General features: G+C 36.2%; 2 protein-coding genes across 6 annotated transcripts in view; one reads left to right on the forward strand and one right to left on the reverse strand.

The window, feature by feature from the left end:
- Positions 1–16,746, reverse strand: part of CTNNA3 (catenin alpha 3) — a 1,783,011-nt gene that overhangs the window by 979,057 nt on the left and 787,208 nt on the right. The gene's annotated exons all lie outside the window — the stretch shown is intronic.
- The window catches only part of LRRTM3 (leucine rich repeat transmembrane neuronal 3), a 164,329-nt gene continuing 153,857 nt past the window's right edge, over positions 6,275–16,746 (forward strand). Inside the window, exons 1-2 of the mRNA XM_006937815.5 lie at positions 6,275–7,612; positions 7,974–9,505. Coding sequence (XP_006937877.2) covers positions 7,609–7,612; positions 7,974–9,505 — 1,536 coding nt within the window. The 5' untranslated portion in view covers positions 6,275–7,608. The remainder of the gene's footprint in view (positions 7,613–7,973; positions 9,506–16,746) is intronic.

A 16,746-nucleotide genomic window follows, 5' to 3' on the forward strand; every position in this document is an offset into this window, starting at 1 on the left:
TAACAAATTTGCTTATCAAGAAGCATCAAATAATTGCTTTTGCTGACTACAGGCAAAAAGGCAAGTGTGTGGAAAGTGGAGAACACAAATACTGGTAAATATGAACATTAAACCAACATAGAGTCATGGTACCTTAATATTATTTCTCACTCCCAAACTTGCCATTTAACCAATTATGAATTCCCTGGTTCTATAAATACCACAAGACAGAAACACATTTTTTTTTTTCTGAGCTCTAAGTCTCATTTCACACAAAAGTTTGGCAAGTCTCAGATTTGCTACCAAAAGTAAATAGATGTCCTATGGAGCTGGATATATCCTGCTTCCTGCTTCAATTAATAAATGGGACTCTTGCTCAACATGTATGTCATTAAAACTCACTCATTGCAAATGAAATAACACAAGGGAGAGCAATCAACCAAATACAAAGCGTGGACCAAGGTAAAGTCCAAATGACCCGGTATCTCCCAACATATCAATGGCGTCATAAAATTAAAGACATTTCAGAAACATGAAAACCAAATGCAGTATCTGTGCTTTGCTTAATTCTTGACTACAAGCCAACTTTATGAACTTATTGTTAATTTGTTAGGTGTAATAATGCTAGATGGTTAAATTAAAAGTCTCTGTTGGTTAGAATTGCATACTATAATATATACGGGTAAAGTGACATGATTTCTGAGATTTGCTTTTAAGATACTCTAGGGGGGAAAATGGTGTGTGTATGTGGGAAGAGGGATGGGAAAGATAAAAAAATAGCAAAATATTGATAATTGTTGAAGTTGATGTTTATTATACTGTTTACTTTTGTGTATGTTTTTAAATTCAACTTAAAAAATAAAAACAATTGTTTCCTCAAGGTTGAATAGTCTTTTCAGTCTTCAGAAGCCTACCACTAAGTGTTATACTTTAAGAGTCTGTTATTTTTTCCTATCTCCAAATTTAGCCTTGGGCTACCTCTGAAAGAAGCGATGGAATGAAACCTCAAAATACAGACTGGTGCTACAACATAAATGTGCCTTCAGGGGAGGGAGAAGGAGATGTGTTAAATAACCTTATAAGGTCTCATTCATTTGAATTGCTTCATTTGAGAAAGACACTGAAAGACCATTTTAACGGTCAGACCTGGAACTTTCTTTATCCATTTATCTAAGCAAGAGATGTTCACTCATAACCATATGTGGCCAAACAGGGTTTTTAATAGAGCCCTTGAAGCAAGCAGATGGAAACTAAGGATATTTCAGAGACATGTTAATGCTTTTATGAAAGATCAGGATATAATTACAAATGTACAAATGCATATGTGTATTCTAACAACTAGAAATAAAATCATATTCATAGCTGTAGGGAACTCTCTGTTAGCATTCTGACAACTCTATGATAAGGTAACTGAGTCAAAAACATTAATCTCTTTACAATATCTCAATTACATGCATTTATTGGTGAAATCATTTCATGACTTAGAACACTGAATGACAACAATGTATGCAGTATAATAAATGGTTGTGGTATTAAAATTGTAGTAGAAAGGGAATACTGAAGAATTTTTTTAATTGGCAAATTCTGACTCCATTCTTGACCATGTTAGTGCCCCTTGATACATGTTTGTTGCAGTATATGCTGATGACCAAAGAACCTAGACAGAATCAAAGAAAATCAATTTTCACAAAGGTACTCTGACTTCAGAAACATTTTATACCACTTTATAGTCTACAAAGTATTTACACATAAAGTATGGAAATTGATCCTAAATAAAAGTCTTCGAGATTTACAACACAGGTTTTGAGTCCCATTTTGCAGATAAGCAAACTGAAACCCTGAGAAGTTTGCCCAGAATCAGTTCCAAATTCCAAATGTCAACTGACACATGCAATAAAAAGTATATGTCATTCTCTAAATTATTTTAGAAAGACATTTTGGATTCACTGAATTTATTTTCCAGTATACTTAGTCCAAATGTCCCTGTATTTGGTCTTTACGTAATTTTCAGTTTTCATCAAAGCTTTTGCTTCTGTTGCCTTCCAAGGCCATATGCAAAGACATTACCTTTGCCTAGGCCATCTGAATAGAAATCCATGTTGCTATTGTTTAGTGGCTAATTTTGCTAATCATTTTATAAAATATTTTAAAATACATTATGGTCCTTTGAGGCCTAATATGAAGATGATGTTTTCGAAAATTAAAGCCTCACAAAATTGAAGAAAAGTGAGAGCCAAATTTTAAGTTAATTCAAATGCATTGACTCTTTTTTTTAGTGTTTCCACAGTTTATTTATAAATTATTTTGGAGAATTGTTGATCCTATTCCCAAAAGCTGACCCACAGCGCAGCTGATGGCTTCACCATCCCTCTAGTTGCTCAGCTCATAAAATAGGAATTATCTTTAATCTCTCTCTTTATCTCCACTTCTAATCCATTAGAAAACTCCTGTAAATTTTACCTAAGCATATATCCAGTAATTAGCCAATTCTCATCATTTTCACTGTTTCCACACTGGTCGAAGCCACCATCACCTCTCTCCTAGATTGGTACAATGGCCTCCTTACTGACCTCCCTGCTTTTATTATTGTCCTTTTAGAGTTTATTCCCATAACAGCAGTGTGAGTGATCCTTTCAATGGGTAACTTGATCATAGCTTTACTCTGCACAAAATCTTGAGTTGGTTCCCAGTTTTCTCCAAAATAAAGTCAAAGTTTTTTCAATAGCATATGAAGCCCTCTATGACCCAGGACCTAGTACCTCTCTGACTTCATCTCCAATTCCTCTACCCTTACTCTCTCCATTCTAGACCGATTGGCCTGTTTGCTATTCATTGAACATATGATCTGCACCCACCAGAAGGCCTTTAGACAAGCCACCCCCCATATACATTTAAGGTCAACAACCTCATCTCCTTCAAGGGTTTGCTCAAAAAGCCACTTTTTCTTAGTGGCCCTAACCATCCCAATTTAACATTACAAGAAACGGACTTTTAACCATAGAGAACAAACTGATGGTTACCAGAGGGAAGGTAGGTGGGGTGGGGGTGGTGGGTTAAATTAGGTGATGGGGATTAAGGAATGTACTTGTGATGAGCACCAGCTATTGTATGTAAGTGTTGAATCACTAAATTCTATACCTGAAATTAACATTACACTGTGTGTTAACTAACAACGTTTAAATAAAAACTTTACAATTCACCTCACCCTCTATACTCCCAATCGTCCCTAATCTCACTTTTCTTTTTTCTATAGTACCTGTTACCTAATAATATGTTATTTATGTTTTTGTTCATGTCATCCCTTTAGAATAAGTGCTTATATCTTTGTTTTGTACACTGATGTATTCTAAGTGTCTGGACCAGCATCTAGTACATAGTGAGTACCCAAACTATGTATTTGTTTCATGCATGAAATCTCTAAGACCAACCCATTGTTAATATATCACTACATCTTCTTTAAACCCTGATTTTCTAATTTTTTTGGCAATTCAGTTTCATATTGTACTGAAATTGGACACTATACACTGAGATTGAATTTATTTACCCAATTTAAACAAAATATGTGCAGTTATTTGAAGTACTATAAATACAGTTTTGAAAAGTCTTTAGGTGAATGACTATGCTTTATAATTGTGTAAATCATTAAGGTTCTAGATTCATTTGGGAATATTTAACTTGTCAGGTAGTTTATGGTTTGTTTCTGCATGTGGTTTAAACATATAATGTAGTATAAATTTGATTCTGTTGAAAGGCAAATCAGAACTAATCATCTTGTTATAGTCAACAAGTAAAAGGAGGGTAAACTTAATGCAATAGCATATTACTACAATATTTTAGAACATAAAGTTGTTTTCTATTTCTTTTGAAAGACCACTCTATGTTTTTGGGCTAATTTCGGCAGCTTCAAGTATTAGTCTCCTTTGAATTGTATTATTTTATTTTGGGATTTTTCCACATCCCATGAATGGTCTTCCTCCATGCTCCTGATTACATTGAATCAAGACAGACCTGGTGGTGATGCCAGCTTAGGGGCTAGTGGCAATGTAGGGGCCACACAGAGTACTTGGAGTCAGACCCAGTCCAAGAAAGGCACCTGATTACTACTGAGAAAGAAACCAATGATCAATATTAAAGAGGAAATATCAATTATGAGATTAAAGGGGTGAATGTGAAGTCAGAACTATGGAGCAAGATAAGATCAGAAGCCAAGGTATCAGAAAAATGGCTGAAAACTAAGGTATGGAACACAGCAAAAAATGTTATTCATCATAAATAATTCAAGATTTCTCCCAGGAAAAACAAAGTGAGAGAATTACATTCTCAGTGGGCTCCTCTGTGTTCCTGTCACCAGGGAATAAGGGAAAAAGAAGCAGCACGAAGTTGATGGGACCTCCAGCCATCGTAGAGAAGCTCTCTGTAGCTGTTAGGCAAAACAGACATCTCAAAGGCTACTTTCCATAGAGAAGCAAGGAAAGTAAGGAGAAAAATCAGAGGCTCCCAAGCAATGAAGATATGAGAGGGGGGGTTTATAGATATGATTTCCTTCGGTATGTTTTAATAGATACAAGTTGTCAAGCCCCATTTGGGATGTGAGATGATAAAAGCTGTAACATGTCAAAGGGAATATTCAAAGATATATTTATTGTTCTTATGCCACTTGTGATTTAACCATGAAAATGAGATATCTACATAAAAAGTGAAGATCACTTGCTGACCATCTAAATATTTCCACTTTCTAGTTTCTTGCCTTTTTTACATACATTCTTTAAGAACACTTTCTCCAAAATTGTATCCAGTATCATTGACTCAGGAACTGCAGAAATCAATCCCATGTACCCAAGATTAGCATTACACACCCAGTTTGTCTTATATCAAATGTAATTGTGACCCCCATAAAAATGTATTTATTTAATAACAGAATGTCTATTATGTGTCAAGTACTGTTTCAGGTATTGGAGAAACTGAAGTAGACAAAACACAACCTTCATCCTCATTGAACTTGCATCACAATGTCATAAACTTTTATACCCTCTCTTCCTACTAGGGGAACATTTATTATTTTTAATCACTCCCTTACAGTGCATTTCTTAAACTTACTTGTCCATCAATGTTGATAAGTGCAGCTTCTTCCATGCCATGAATCAGAATCTTGGAGGGAAGACTGAGAAATTTATCTTTTTAACAAGCTCTCTGGGGGCTTTATATGCAATGATACCATGATAATTTGGGGGTGGGGGAACCACTGCCCTTTTCATAGCATACTATCTGAGGAATTGGTGATTTCATTGGACTATTTCTGTGGGACCCCTTTGATTGTCATGACTAACATTCTTGGAGAATGTGAAATTTCTCATTGTGAGAGAATCTGAAAGCTCTCTGAGGTTTTCCACAGCCAATTCCCCTAACAAAGACTAACAAAGCAAACTTTTTCAGGTATACTATTTATGTTCAAACAAAATGATTTTCTCTATGTGACAGATGTTACCATATTCTGCTTTAGGGAAGAAAAGAATCAAACATTAATTATGATCTAGTTATGATCCATAGAACCAAAAGATTCATTTTAAAGATAAAGTTGAAATGATGGAGATTTAGAAAGTTCTCTTGTTAAAAGAAGGTAAGACTGAATGAATCCTAGAAATCCATTGTGAACAATATAAATATTTTCATTGAAGAGGCTTTTTGTGAGTTAATGAGAGTATAGTCAATATTCAGTACTAAACAATATGCAATGACAGCAAATAAAGTTGATATTCCAATAACAGCTAACACAGGTTTATCATGTCCACACACTATTCTAAGTACTTTACAGATATTAAGTTGACAATTCTCTAACCTTCTATGGAATGTTTTTTTTGTTATCATACTTATTTTGTAGAAGAGAAAATGAGGCATACAGAAGATAAGTAACCTATCGTGGCCAAGATTTGATCCTAGGTGCAAAAATCCATACTCTTAATCACTAGACTAAACTGCTTCTCATTAGTTTTTTTAATACTTCTTCAAAGAATCATACCAAAGAAGTTTATACAAAACTAGGAATCAAGAATTTTATTATTTTATTTTATTTTATTATGTTTTATCGCAGCTTCCTTGCCCCAGTGTCCTCATCAGCCTAATTTTCATCTGACTCATTTTAAGATGAAGATAACGTTGTTGAAGCATGATCATGTAGTGGTTAGAGGTTCTAGTCTGAGAGAGGTACGGTTTTGAATCTCAGCTCTGCCACTTACTAACATTATGAATTTCAGCAAGTTCCTTCTCCAAGTCTCAGTTTCCTCATCTTTAAAATGAAGGTTATAATGGGACCTACATCATAATATTGTTTAGAGATACAAGATAGCTCATTTACAACAACTTAGGAAGTGTTCGATAAATATTATTAGCAGCATCTAATAAATGGACAACAAATAGCAGCATCAGTAAACTGAACCAAATGATCTCTTGATTCTTCTACTTGCACTAAAAAGAGTTTCTCTTCTAATTACAAATGATAGCAACCAAAACATCAAATTCAGCCATAAGTCATTAAACCAATTATTTCTTTTGTAGGAAAACCAGAAAGGCTATTGGACACATTAATTTATATGTCATTAGTTATCCCCTCTATTCCAAAATGTGTTCTAGCATCCTGAGACACCTTGCATAATACAATCACTGTGACTCCAAGGGGTCAAATGGGCAGGCAGTTAATGCTTCTCTGTGAAAAGCTCAGTAACTCACTTTATAAATTTCAGCTCAAAGCCTATGCTGAGGTGAAGAAAAATTGACATTCGGTCTGTGAACTTAATGTCAAGCTCCAGAAAAACTCTAGGCAGTACATGATTAGCGATTAAGGGGACGCAGACAATAAAGACATTGCCAAATTGTAAAACAAGACTCGGAAATTACAGAAAATGTTGCTAGTTATTGATTACGGTGACCATTCAGTTCCCATTGAGCCACCCAAAAGAATCATTCATTTTCCAGCAGAGAGCCTGCTCATTTGCAAGATAAAAGAGAGGCATTTCTGCACATGCCCATAATGTTCTTCACCACTGGGGGCAGCTTTACATAAGACTGCATTCACTGAAACCAAAGCAACAGTCCGAGCAGCTTTCAGAATGACAGTCTGCAGAAGTGAGCTGAGCGTGTGTGCGGTACGGGGCTCTCCTGCCTCCTGGGCTCCAACGCAGCTCTGTGGCTGAAGTGGGTGCTCACCACCAGAATGCTGGGCTATGGAATACAGATGTGGCAGCTCAGGTAGCCCCACGTTGCCGGGAGGAATACATCATGCTTTCCGATAAGAAGAAATTGTAGAAGCCAGTTTTTGTGTTTTTTTTAACGACCCCCCCCCAAAAATAACTGTAAAGATGCAAAAACGTAATATCCACGAAGATCCTATTACCTAGGAAGATTTTGATGTTTTGCTACAAATGCGGTATTGGAATTTATTTGTTCTTGGAGTGTTCTGCGTGGCTGGCAAAGAATAATGTTCCAAAATCGGTCCATCTCCCAAGGGGTCCAATTTTTCTTCCTGGGTGTCAGCGAGCCCTGACTCACTACAGTGCAGCTGACAGGGGCTGTCATGCAAGTGGCCCCTTAAGCCAAAGCAAAAGACCTAAGGACGACCTTTGAACAATACAAAGGATGGGTATGTTTTGTCATTTTTCTTCTTTCCTTCTTAAAAAAAAAAAAAACGAAAACAAAAACAAAAACAAAACCCTTTAGTCTGTGTTGTAATTCTGCCTTAATTATTTTAGAGATTACCTTTCTGTCCTTAAGACTATAAATTCAATTGCTTAGTGGACACGTTTCCTTGCTTAACTACTAAAAAAAAAAAAAAACCCTTAAAACAATTCTGTTTACATTTCATGGAGGTGATATTTGATATTAAATGTTGTTATTTAGATTTAAATTTTTAAAAAAGAAAATACATGCCTATTTTTGCTTGATTAAAAATAAATGAATTCCTTTTTGGGGGGATAACTTTTCTAAGTTGTTTTTATTTCCAGGTTTCAATGTAATTAGGCTACTGAGCGGATCAGCTGTAGCACTGGTTATAGCCCCCACTGTCTTACTGACAATGCTTTCTTCTGCCGAACGAGGATGCCCTAAGGGCTGTAGGTGTGAAGGCAAAATGGTATATTGTGAATCTCAGAAATTACAGGAGATACCCTCAAGTATATCTGCTGGTTGCTTAGGTTTGTCCCTTCGCTATAACAGCCTTCAAAAACTTAAGTATAATCAATTTAAAGGGCTCAACCAGCTCACCTGGCTGTACCTTGACCATAACCATATCAGCAATATTGATGAGAATGCTTTTAATGGAATACGCAGACTCAAAGAGTTGATTCTGAGTTCCAACAGAATCTCCTATTTTCTCAACAATACCTTCAGACCTGTGACAAATTTAAGGAACTTGGATCTGTCCTATAATCAGCTGCATTCTCTGGGATCTGAACAGTTTCGGGGCTTGCGGAAGCTGCTGAGTTTACATTTACGGTCTAACTCCCTGAGAACCATCCCTGTGCGAATATTCCAAGACTGCCGCAATCTGGAACTTTTGGACCTGGGATATAACCGGATCCGAAGTTTAGCCAGGAATGTCTTTGCTGGCATGATCAGACTCAAAGAACTTCACCTGGAGCACAATCAATTTTCTAAGCTCAACCTGGCCCTTTTTCCAAGGTTGGTGAGCCTTCAGAACCTTTACTTGCAGTGGAATAAAATCAGTGTCATAGGACAGACCATGTCCTGGACCTGGAGCTCGTTACAAAGGCTTGATTTGTCAGGCAATGAGATTGAAGCTTTTAGTGGACCTAGTGTTTTCCAGTGTGTCCCAAATCTGCAGCGCCTCAACCTGGATTCCAATAAGCTCACATTTATTGGTCAAGAGATTTTGGATTCTTGGATATCTCTCAATGACATCAGTCTTGCCGGGAATATATGGGAATGCAGCAGAAATATTTGTTCTCTGGTAAATTGGCTGAAAAGTTTTAAAGGTCTGAGGGAGAATACAATTATCTGTGCCAGTCCCAAAGAGCTGCAAGGAGTAAACGTGATCGATGCAGTGAAGAACTACAGCATCTGTGGCAAAAGTACCACGGAGAGGTTTGATCTGGCCAGGGCTCTCCCAAAGCCGACATTTAAGCCTAAACTCCCCAGGCCGAAGCACGAGAGCAAACCCCCTCTGCCCCCCACGGTGGGAGCCACGGAGCCTGGCCCAGAGACTGATGCTGACACTGAGCACATCTCTTTCCATAAAATCATCGCAGGGAGCGTGGCCCTTTTCCTGTCCGTGCTCGTCATCCTGCTCGTTATCTACGTGTCATGGAAGCGGTACCCTGCGAGCATGAAGCAGCTGCAGCAGCGCTCCCTCATGCGAAGGCACAGGAAAAAGAAAAGACAGTCCCTAAAGCAAATGACTCCCAGCACCCAGGAATTTTATGTAGATTACAAACCCACCAACACGGAGACCAGCGAGATGCTGCTGAATGGGACGGGACCCTGCACCTATAACAAATCAGGCTCCAGGGAGTGTGAGGTATGAACCATTGTGATAAAAGCGCTCTTAAAAGCTGGGAAATAAGTGGTGCTTTATTGAACTCTGGTGACTATAAAGGGAACGTGGTGCCCCCTCCCCTTCCCTCTCCCTCCTGCTTTGCTGGCAAGGTCCTTCCTGGTCCATTTTAGTACATTCATAATACTGGTCATTTTCCTCTGGTACAAAATCAACCCACTGAAATTTAAATACCACAATCAATGCAAAGCTCAAACTCTGGTTTAATAGAATGCCTATTGTATAAGACTCTTGATTGATTGCATTAATATCTCACTTGTTTTAAGATAAAACTTCTTTCATAAGTAGTCCCCCACCTCTGCTGTTATTTGCCTTGGGGTGGGACCAAATCTACAGTTCTAGAAGGTTTGTAGTTCACTGGTGAATCAAGGAAAAAGTGAATGATCCCAGGTACTTGAAGCTTGAACTGATTCCAGGAGAATGCTTGACTACAGGAACATTTAGAAACAGAGCCTAAAAACACTGTCTGGCTTAAAAAGAAAATTGAAGGAAACTATCAAATGATGGTGCTGGGTTAAAGAAGCGCCGCGGGCAGTTTCCAGAGGTGTTTGAATTACAGTAAAGCAAGCCTAGGGAAAAGTGTTGAAGGGTTAAAATGCTGCAAATAGACAACTGAAAAATGTGAGGAGATGGTAAAAAATACAAAGTTTTAGACTTGAAGCCTTATCTCTGAAATCCATTCTTGTAAAATCGAATCAGAGTGTTCACTGTCAATTTCTCCTAGCCTTTAATTAGCCTAAATTTAAAAAGAAATTTTTTTAATTAAATAACCAAGAAGCAAATTTGAGGAGGCAGATTTCTCCACTGTTCCTCACCTTAGGGAGTTTTCAGAGATGAGGCTTGCAAATGGGAAGGCAGCTTGCTGTTTGCTTGTGGCTGGGAGCTTACCAGAATTTCTTTCCAGTTCTTTCAAGGACTCTAATGTAGTGAGTGGAATCTTTAGCTCTGTCTGTTCTTCTGTCTGGGATTTGTAAGACAGTCCTGTTGTGTTCCATTATGTGTCCTGCTCACACTAGTCCCCTACTGACTGACACTTCATTCAGAGGCATAAGAGAGAACACATTCCAAGACATGCCTTCCACCAACAGCTTCACTGAAAAGAATGATTTTGATAACGCCTTAATAAAGGTATAAAATCTTAGAGGAAAAAATACCAACCCTATGGCAGTTGTCTTTTGCTTTTCTATTGTTGACATTACAGTGTCCCTATGTTCATCTATATTGTGAACTCATCCATCAGTATGAATCGGTACGGACCCTGCTGGCAATCTGCAAACTGCATGCATGTTTTTATGTCGTAGGTGAAAGTTTATTGACTGCAGCACAAATATCATGCCTTCTGTATTTAAGTAACTTTGACCACAGTTCATTAAGATTTTAGAAAAATGTTTTTGGTCTGTATTGTATCCTCTTTCAACCTCCAAAATGAACAATCCTATTACAGGAGCAAAAATCAGGAATTGCAACATTGAGTCTGTTTCATTTAATTTGGCTTGCCAAGCCCCATATCTTTAACCACGTCCCTGTTCTTTCAAAACAAAATCACTGCAGCAAAAAAGAAAAAGTGGATGGCTATTTTTTAACCAGCTTTTTTATATAGTTTGAAGTCTTTTCATATGCTGAGAGGAAAAACCTAGGCAAGTCACCATGAAATATAATTGCAAGGAAGCCAGATTATAAAAAATCATACTTTTATAAGCAATAAAGGAAAGGGGACATTTAAAGTGGATTTCTCAAAGTACTATGATTTTGATTAAATCTTAAAAGAGATGCCAGTTCAGAAAAGCATCATAGCTACAATATATTTACCCAGGATAATTGTTGAATGTATACTTATTAATGGTAAATAGTCACAGATTCCCAATTGATTAATAATGCAGATACTTCCTTACAGTACTATGAACTGGATGACTGAGCCTACTGTGATGTTTTTCACTGAAGTTGTAATTTTGCATTTTTCATATAATGTCAGTAAATACATATTCCATTTCAAAAAGAAAATTTCTTTGATCAGCCTCATTTTTATCTGTACTAAAGATGATTGTATTAATTAAATGCAGTGTTAAAGTGAAAAAGCCCATTTCTATTCTTTGACTTGACCTTTTGCCTCATTTGTCACAGATATCAAATAAATTCAGGCAAGGTATATTTGTACTTATCTTTCTGAATTCTTGCAGATCTCACTGCTGTGATCCTACTGGTATATATAAAATATGTTTGTTGTATTGAAAGTGTTTCTAAAATTCAAAGCCACTTCATGTGTTAGATTAAATAAATGACCAACGTTTTAAAGGCTGGTCAATTTTTAACGCCTAAATTTATTTATAAATTCAATAATAGAACCAAAATAAAATCCCTTAGATTTTAAATGTTATTTGATTCAGGATATGAAATATTTCTTAAAAAGAACCACCACCAACCCCAAACTTTGGGAATGAAGCTACCCTAGTTCTCAGGATCTTCTGATCACAAATATATAACTCTTGTAGGCTAGACAATAACTAGTTCACCACCATGAATTTAACAAAGTCAACTTGGTCAATGCTCTCCTGCTCAAAAGTTGTTGTTCTCACCCTGACTGCATGGCACTTTCTGGACTACATACTGTAAGTCTATTTTCATTCAGTATTTCAAACTCATTGTATATTAAAGAAATATAATTGGTATTCCATTTTCTATTCCAAATTTACATGAAGTATCTGACTTCCCTCAAAGGTGACAACAGTTAAATAAACAGCCTGACCTATTGAACTACACAACACAGATGCGTCAATGCAGAATGGATTCAGTCAATACTTTGAATGCTTTACCAGAGAGAGAAGAAATGCAGTTTAGTCACTGAACTGCATGTTATTCCCCCCATTTTTATGAGCCCCAGTACACAGTGCTACTGCAGCACGGCTTTAATAGTCCCAGTGCCACAGTCTTCTAAGCAATACTTATGCAATATATATTCCTTTTAAATGAGTTTATATTTTCCAAGACTGTTGACATTACATTTTTTCAAAAAATTTAAACCATTTTTTACTTGATTTGGTGAGTCAACTCTCTAAGTATACAGGCAATAAACTGTATTTCTGTGGAGCAGGAGTGACCTCCAGTGGCCAGTTGGACTAACCACAGTTATTCATACACCTATTCAGTGTTTCTAATCCTGAATCCTTACGTAAACATGATTTAAAACATATATTTTTTGATCTGTGAATCAGATTCGGATTTTATTTAAGTTCATCTCTCTGGTAAATATAGTGTAATTTTTTAAGTTATATTTTGCATATTGACTTACTTAGTAATTAGCCTAGAGGCCACAAGAACTGGTACTGAGGGCTAGAAATGTGTCCATAGATGAAGAGCAAGTAAGAATGTCCTAAGAATAGATAAGAAATTCTTTAAAGTATTTATACTCATTCGCATTGCCCAGATATTCTGAAATTTTCATTAAATGGGTTAATATTTTCCATAGGCAGGATACTGAAATATAATGTAATTTAGATTCAGAAAGACAAATTTCCATATTAATATTGAAAGAATCAGCATCAGTTATTTACTGGTCCATAGGAATATCTGAGCTATCAGGTGAGGGAGGCCTCCCCTTCAGCTCTAGAACTCTCCAGTTTCTTGATCATGCCAGTGACCTGTGCTTTGCCCCAGTGCTCTCCCCAACCCTCCCCCTTCTCAGCCAGCTGAACACTGGTTCTATTAGGCTCTCTGACAATGATGTTACAGTCTAAGAGGTGATGATTCATGGATAATGAAATTATGCTCTCCTTCTGAGGAAGGATAATGCAGAGTCAGATTCGTAAATTTGGCAAGGGATATTACGATGTTGTAGGTGCATGAAATATCCTCTCTTCCCTTGACATTTACCAAGAAAAGAACTTAAATAGTTTATTTAACATGTGGATTAGACCAGCATCAGAAACAAGCATCCAGCCATGAAGCCTAAGAAAAAATGAGTTCCAGATATGACAAATGAGAATTGAGCCATGAGAAATAAAAAACTCAGAAACTGTGTTGTTTCTTCCATTCCCTTTTCCCTGAGTTCTCATTGGTATCTGGATCTGTAGCAAACCCACAGAGTTTTTCTGTACTTGTACTTTCATACCTGCCTATGTTAAAAATCAGACAAGGTTAGAAGAAACCATGAACATGAACTATAGGAGTAAATGTGAATTACAAACATTGTAAGAGAAACAGAATTGATGGAAGTTAAATAGCTTGTATTAAATGACTCTTGAAAACTAAGAAAAAAATAATATATAGGTGAAAGTGAGTTCACCTAACCTAACTGTAATAGCTTACAGAACTGGACCCAAATTTTGCTTCATCTCCAAAGCATCGGTGATTTTTGCATACTTGTGTAGAATAAAATAGAAATATTACTCAGAAAATCTACATAAATCTAGTTTACAGTTCTTTTTTATGGTACAGTATGGGCCTTAGATTCAAGTTTCTCTGACATTGGCTAATCTAATGATTTGAGGCAAATTTCTTAGCTTTTCTCAATTTCAAGTTCCCCATCTGTAAATGGGCACGTATTATTGACTTTACATGGTTATTGAAAGAACACAACTAGAGAAGTACTCTGCTAACTCTACAATGGCAAATTCTTTTTCTTTTCAAAGAGCACTTGGTGAGATACTCAGGTGTGGTTGCTGGTGTTCTATGTCTGACCTGGGGCAAAAGATATCACTAACCTCTATGTTACAGAAGCCCAAAACCATTTTACATGAATGCGAATTCTGAGACTAGGAAGCTACTCTAGAACTTAAGTTTGTCTTTGACCTTTACTTTCCATAAATCAAAGTTTCTTCAACCCCATGTTATCAGAGTCTAGGAGTTTATTAATAATGATCACAATGTATACTAGACATAAAATAAAGATACCAACTAGAGAACAATGAACCAAAAGCTTATCAAAGTAAATAAAAATTCTAACTGTGTACCAAATCAGGTCATTATAGTGAGGACTTTCAAACAACATAGGTTACCTGTCCATCCCTTTTCTAGTATCAATATTTTGAGCGCTTGTTGTTTAACATTTATGGCAAGATGACATCATTATTGAACAAAAAGTAATTGCTCATAACTTGTTACAGTAGGGTTAGCATACGTTCCAGGTATCAATCACATGACATCTACTTTGTTTCTTTGTTTTCCCCAAAGACTATCCAAAATCTTCTCCTAATACAGAAATTGCTATCATCTTTATCAATTACTGTCACTGAAAATCCCTGTATTAAAAAAAGCATAAAAACACAAAGGCTTTTTTTTGTGAGTAGCACCCTATTCACTTAGGCAAATTAAATACTATTCTTTGTTGGCCTTTCATCAAATAAATGACCAATGTAATCACAAATCTTTCTCCACTGGATGCAGCTTGTCTTACCAAAAATGATGTACATGAATTTCCAAAATTCTTATAATTTAAATAGACAAACTAACTGTTGCTTTTTGACAGCTAAGTTTCTTTGAAATCTCTAAAGTACAGAGAAAAGGTAGTAGTTTTTCAGTGGAAAAAGTATTAGTGAATTTTATGCTGTTTTACCTTCATAGGATTATTGGTGGATGTTCTTGAGTTAGGTCTTCTAAACATGTAAGAAGAATTCCAGGAATACAGACTATCTGAGTCACAATGTAAGATTAAGCAGAGGCAATCTATTTTACAACTGTACTTTCTAATGACAAAACCCCATATGCAATAATAATCCATTTTACTGAAAAAAAGTAAAAGAGCTTCTATCTTATCCTATCCAGCAAATGTTGTAATGAAAATTGGTAACTTTCTTGACAATTCTTGATATTTTCCTTTTATTTTCCTTTTTTTATTTCCTTTTATTTCCTTTTATTTCCCTATCCCCCAAGAAGAAATTTCCTTTATACCTTTCTCCCACCCTTAAACTGTTGCTACCTACTTCACATATGCAAAAAAATTGTTTTATCTCACCAAACACAGTCTTCCTTCATAGAAACCAACACAATTTGGTCACCTCACTCAGAGGAGTCACCTATCTCTAATAATAATTAAAAAATAAATTATGAAACAAGATTTAAGTCTGGCTGAAATATAGTTGAATCATGGGTTAGAAAAGCATTAACGCCTACTTCTATTTTCCTTCTTAATTACCTCCTAGAAAACAAAATATAGGACTTTATATATGGAAGTGTCCAACTACATTCCACCAATCAAAAACATTTATACCAACAATCAGAATTTTTGTCTTCTCAGGAATAAAATGCAAATTGGCGGGGGGGGGGGGCTCACATATAAAATGATAAGGCAAATTCTACATTTAGCAAAGGCAATTTCTGTTAAAGCTTCATTGCACTAATTAGATCTGTTCAGGGTGTAAAATACATGTTGCCACTGAAGAGCAAAGGACTTCATTAAATACAAATCCTTATTCAGCACTCTTGGGGCTCAAACTTATTAATGAAGTGGGGGTAAAAAATGTTCTTAGACAATGGATAAACTATATGATAGTGAGGCTATACTATCAAGTAGTATTCATGGCTTCAACTGGGTGATCCCCAAATGTAGGTAAAAATTGGTTCATGGCATTAATATTGATCTGTTATACAGTCTGAAAGAAGGAACATGCTTACCCCTTCCCCATTTAAAGCAAACAACCAGAATCTCACAAGAATATTTAAAGGAAATGTAGAATATATCATGATGAGGCTGAAGCAGTAGGGTAACTTTAAAAACCTCTGATAAAAGCATTATAGGATCACAACAGTGAAAATCCTCTAAGGAGTTTAAAAACTAACTCATCACTTAAGGGTCAGTGTTGGCTTGTACTCATTGAGTTGTTAAAGGGGCTTTGCACAATTTGTACAAAATTTTAAAGTGACAAGGCATAAATACTTGATGGAGATCCTGCCATTTATCCAGTGGAAGGTTAGGTAACATCACTAAATGATGACTAAAATAGAATAAAGATTTGTTTAATACAGCACAGGCGATATTATATAAGTATATCATGTTTTCCACCAAACAAGGCATGTTGTAGATGTTTAGAAGGAAAATGCATATCCATCCTAAAAGGTGATAATTCACATTTTTTATGTGAATTCACATTTGTGAATGTATGTGTATTCTTGTGTAATGGAGTCCTTATGTGCCAGGAGTGTCTATGCAGGGCTTTTTTGTTTATTTGTTTTTAATGTAAGAAGAGTCCTTAGATTGACTCTGTTTTCCTCGA

Source organism: Felis catus, chromosome D2 (genome assembly GCF_018350175.1).
Source record: "Felis catus isolate Fca126 chromosome D2, F.catus_Fca126_mat1.0, whole genome shotgun sequence".
Taxonomy (NCBI): Eukaryota; Metazoa; Chordata; class Mammalia; order Carnivora; family Felidae; genus Felis; species Felis catus.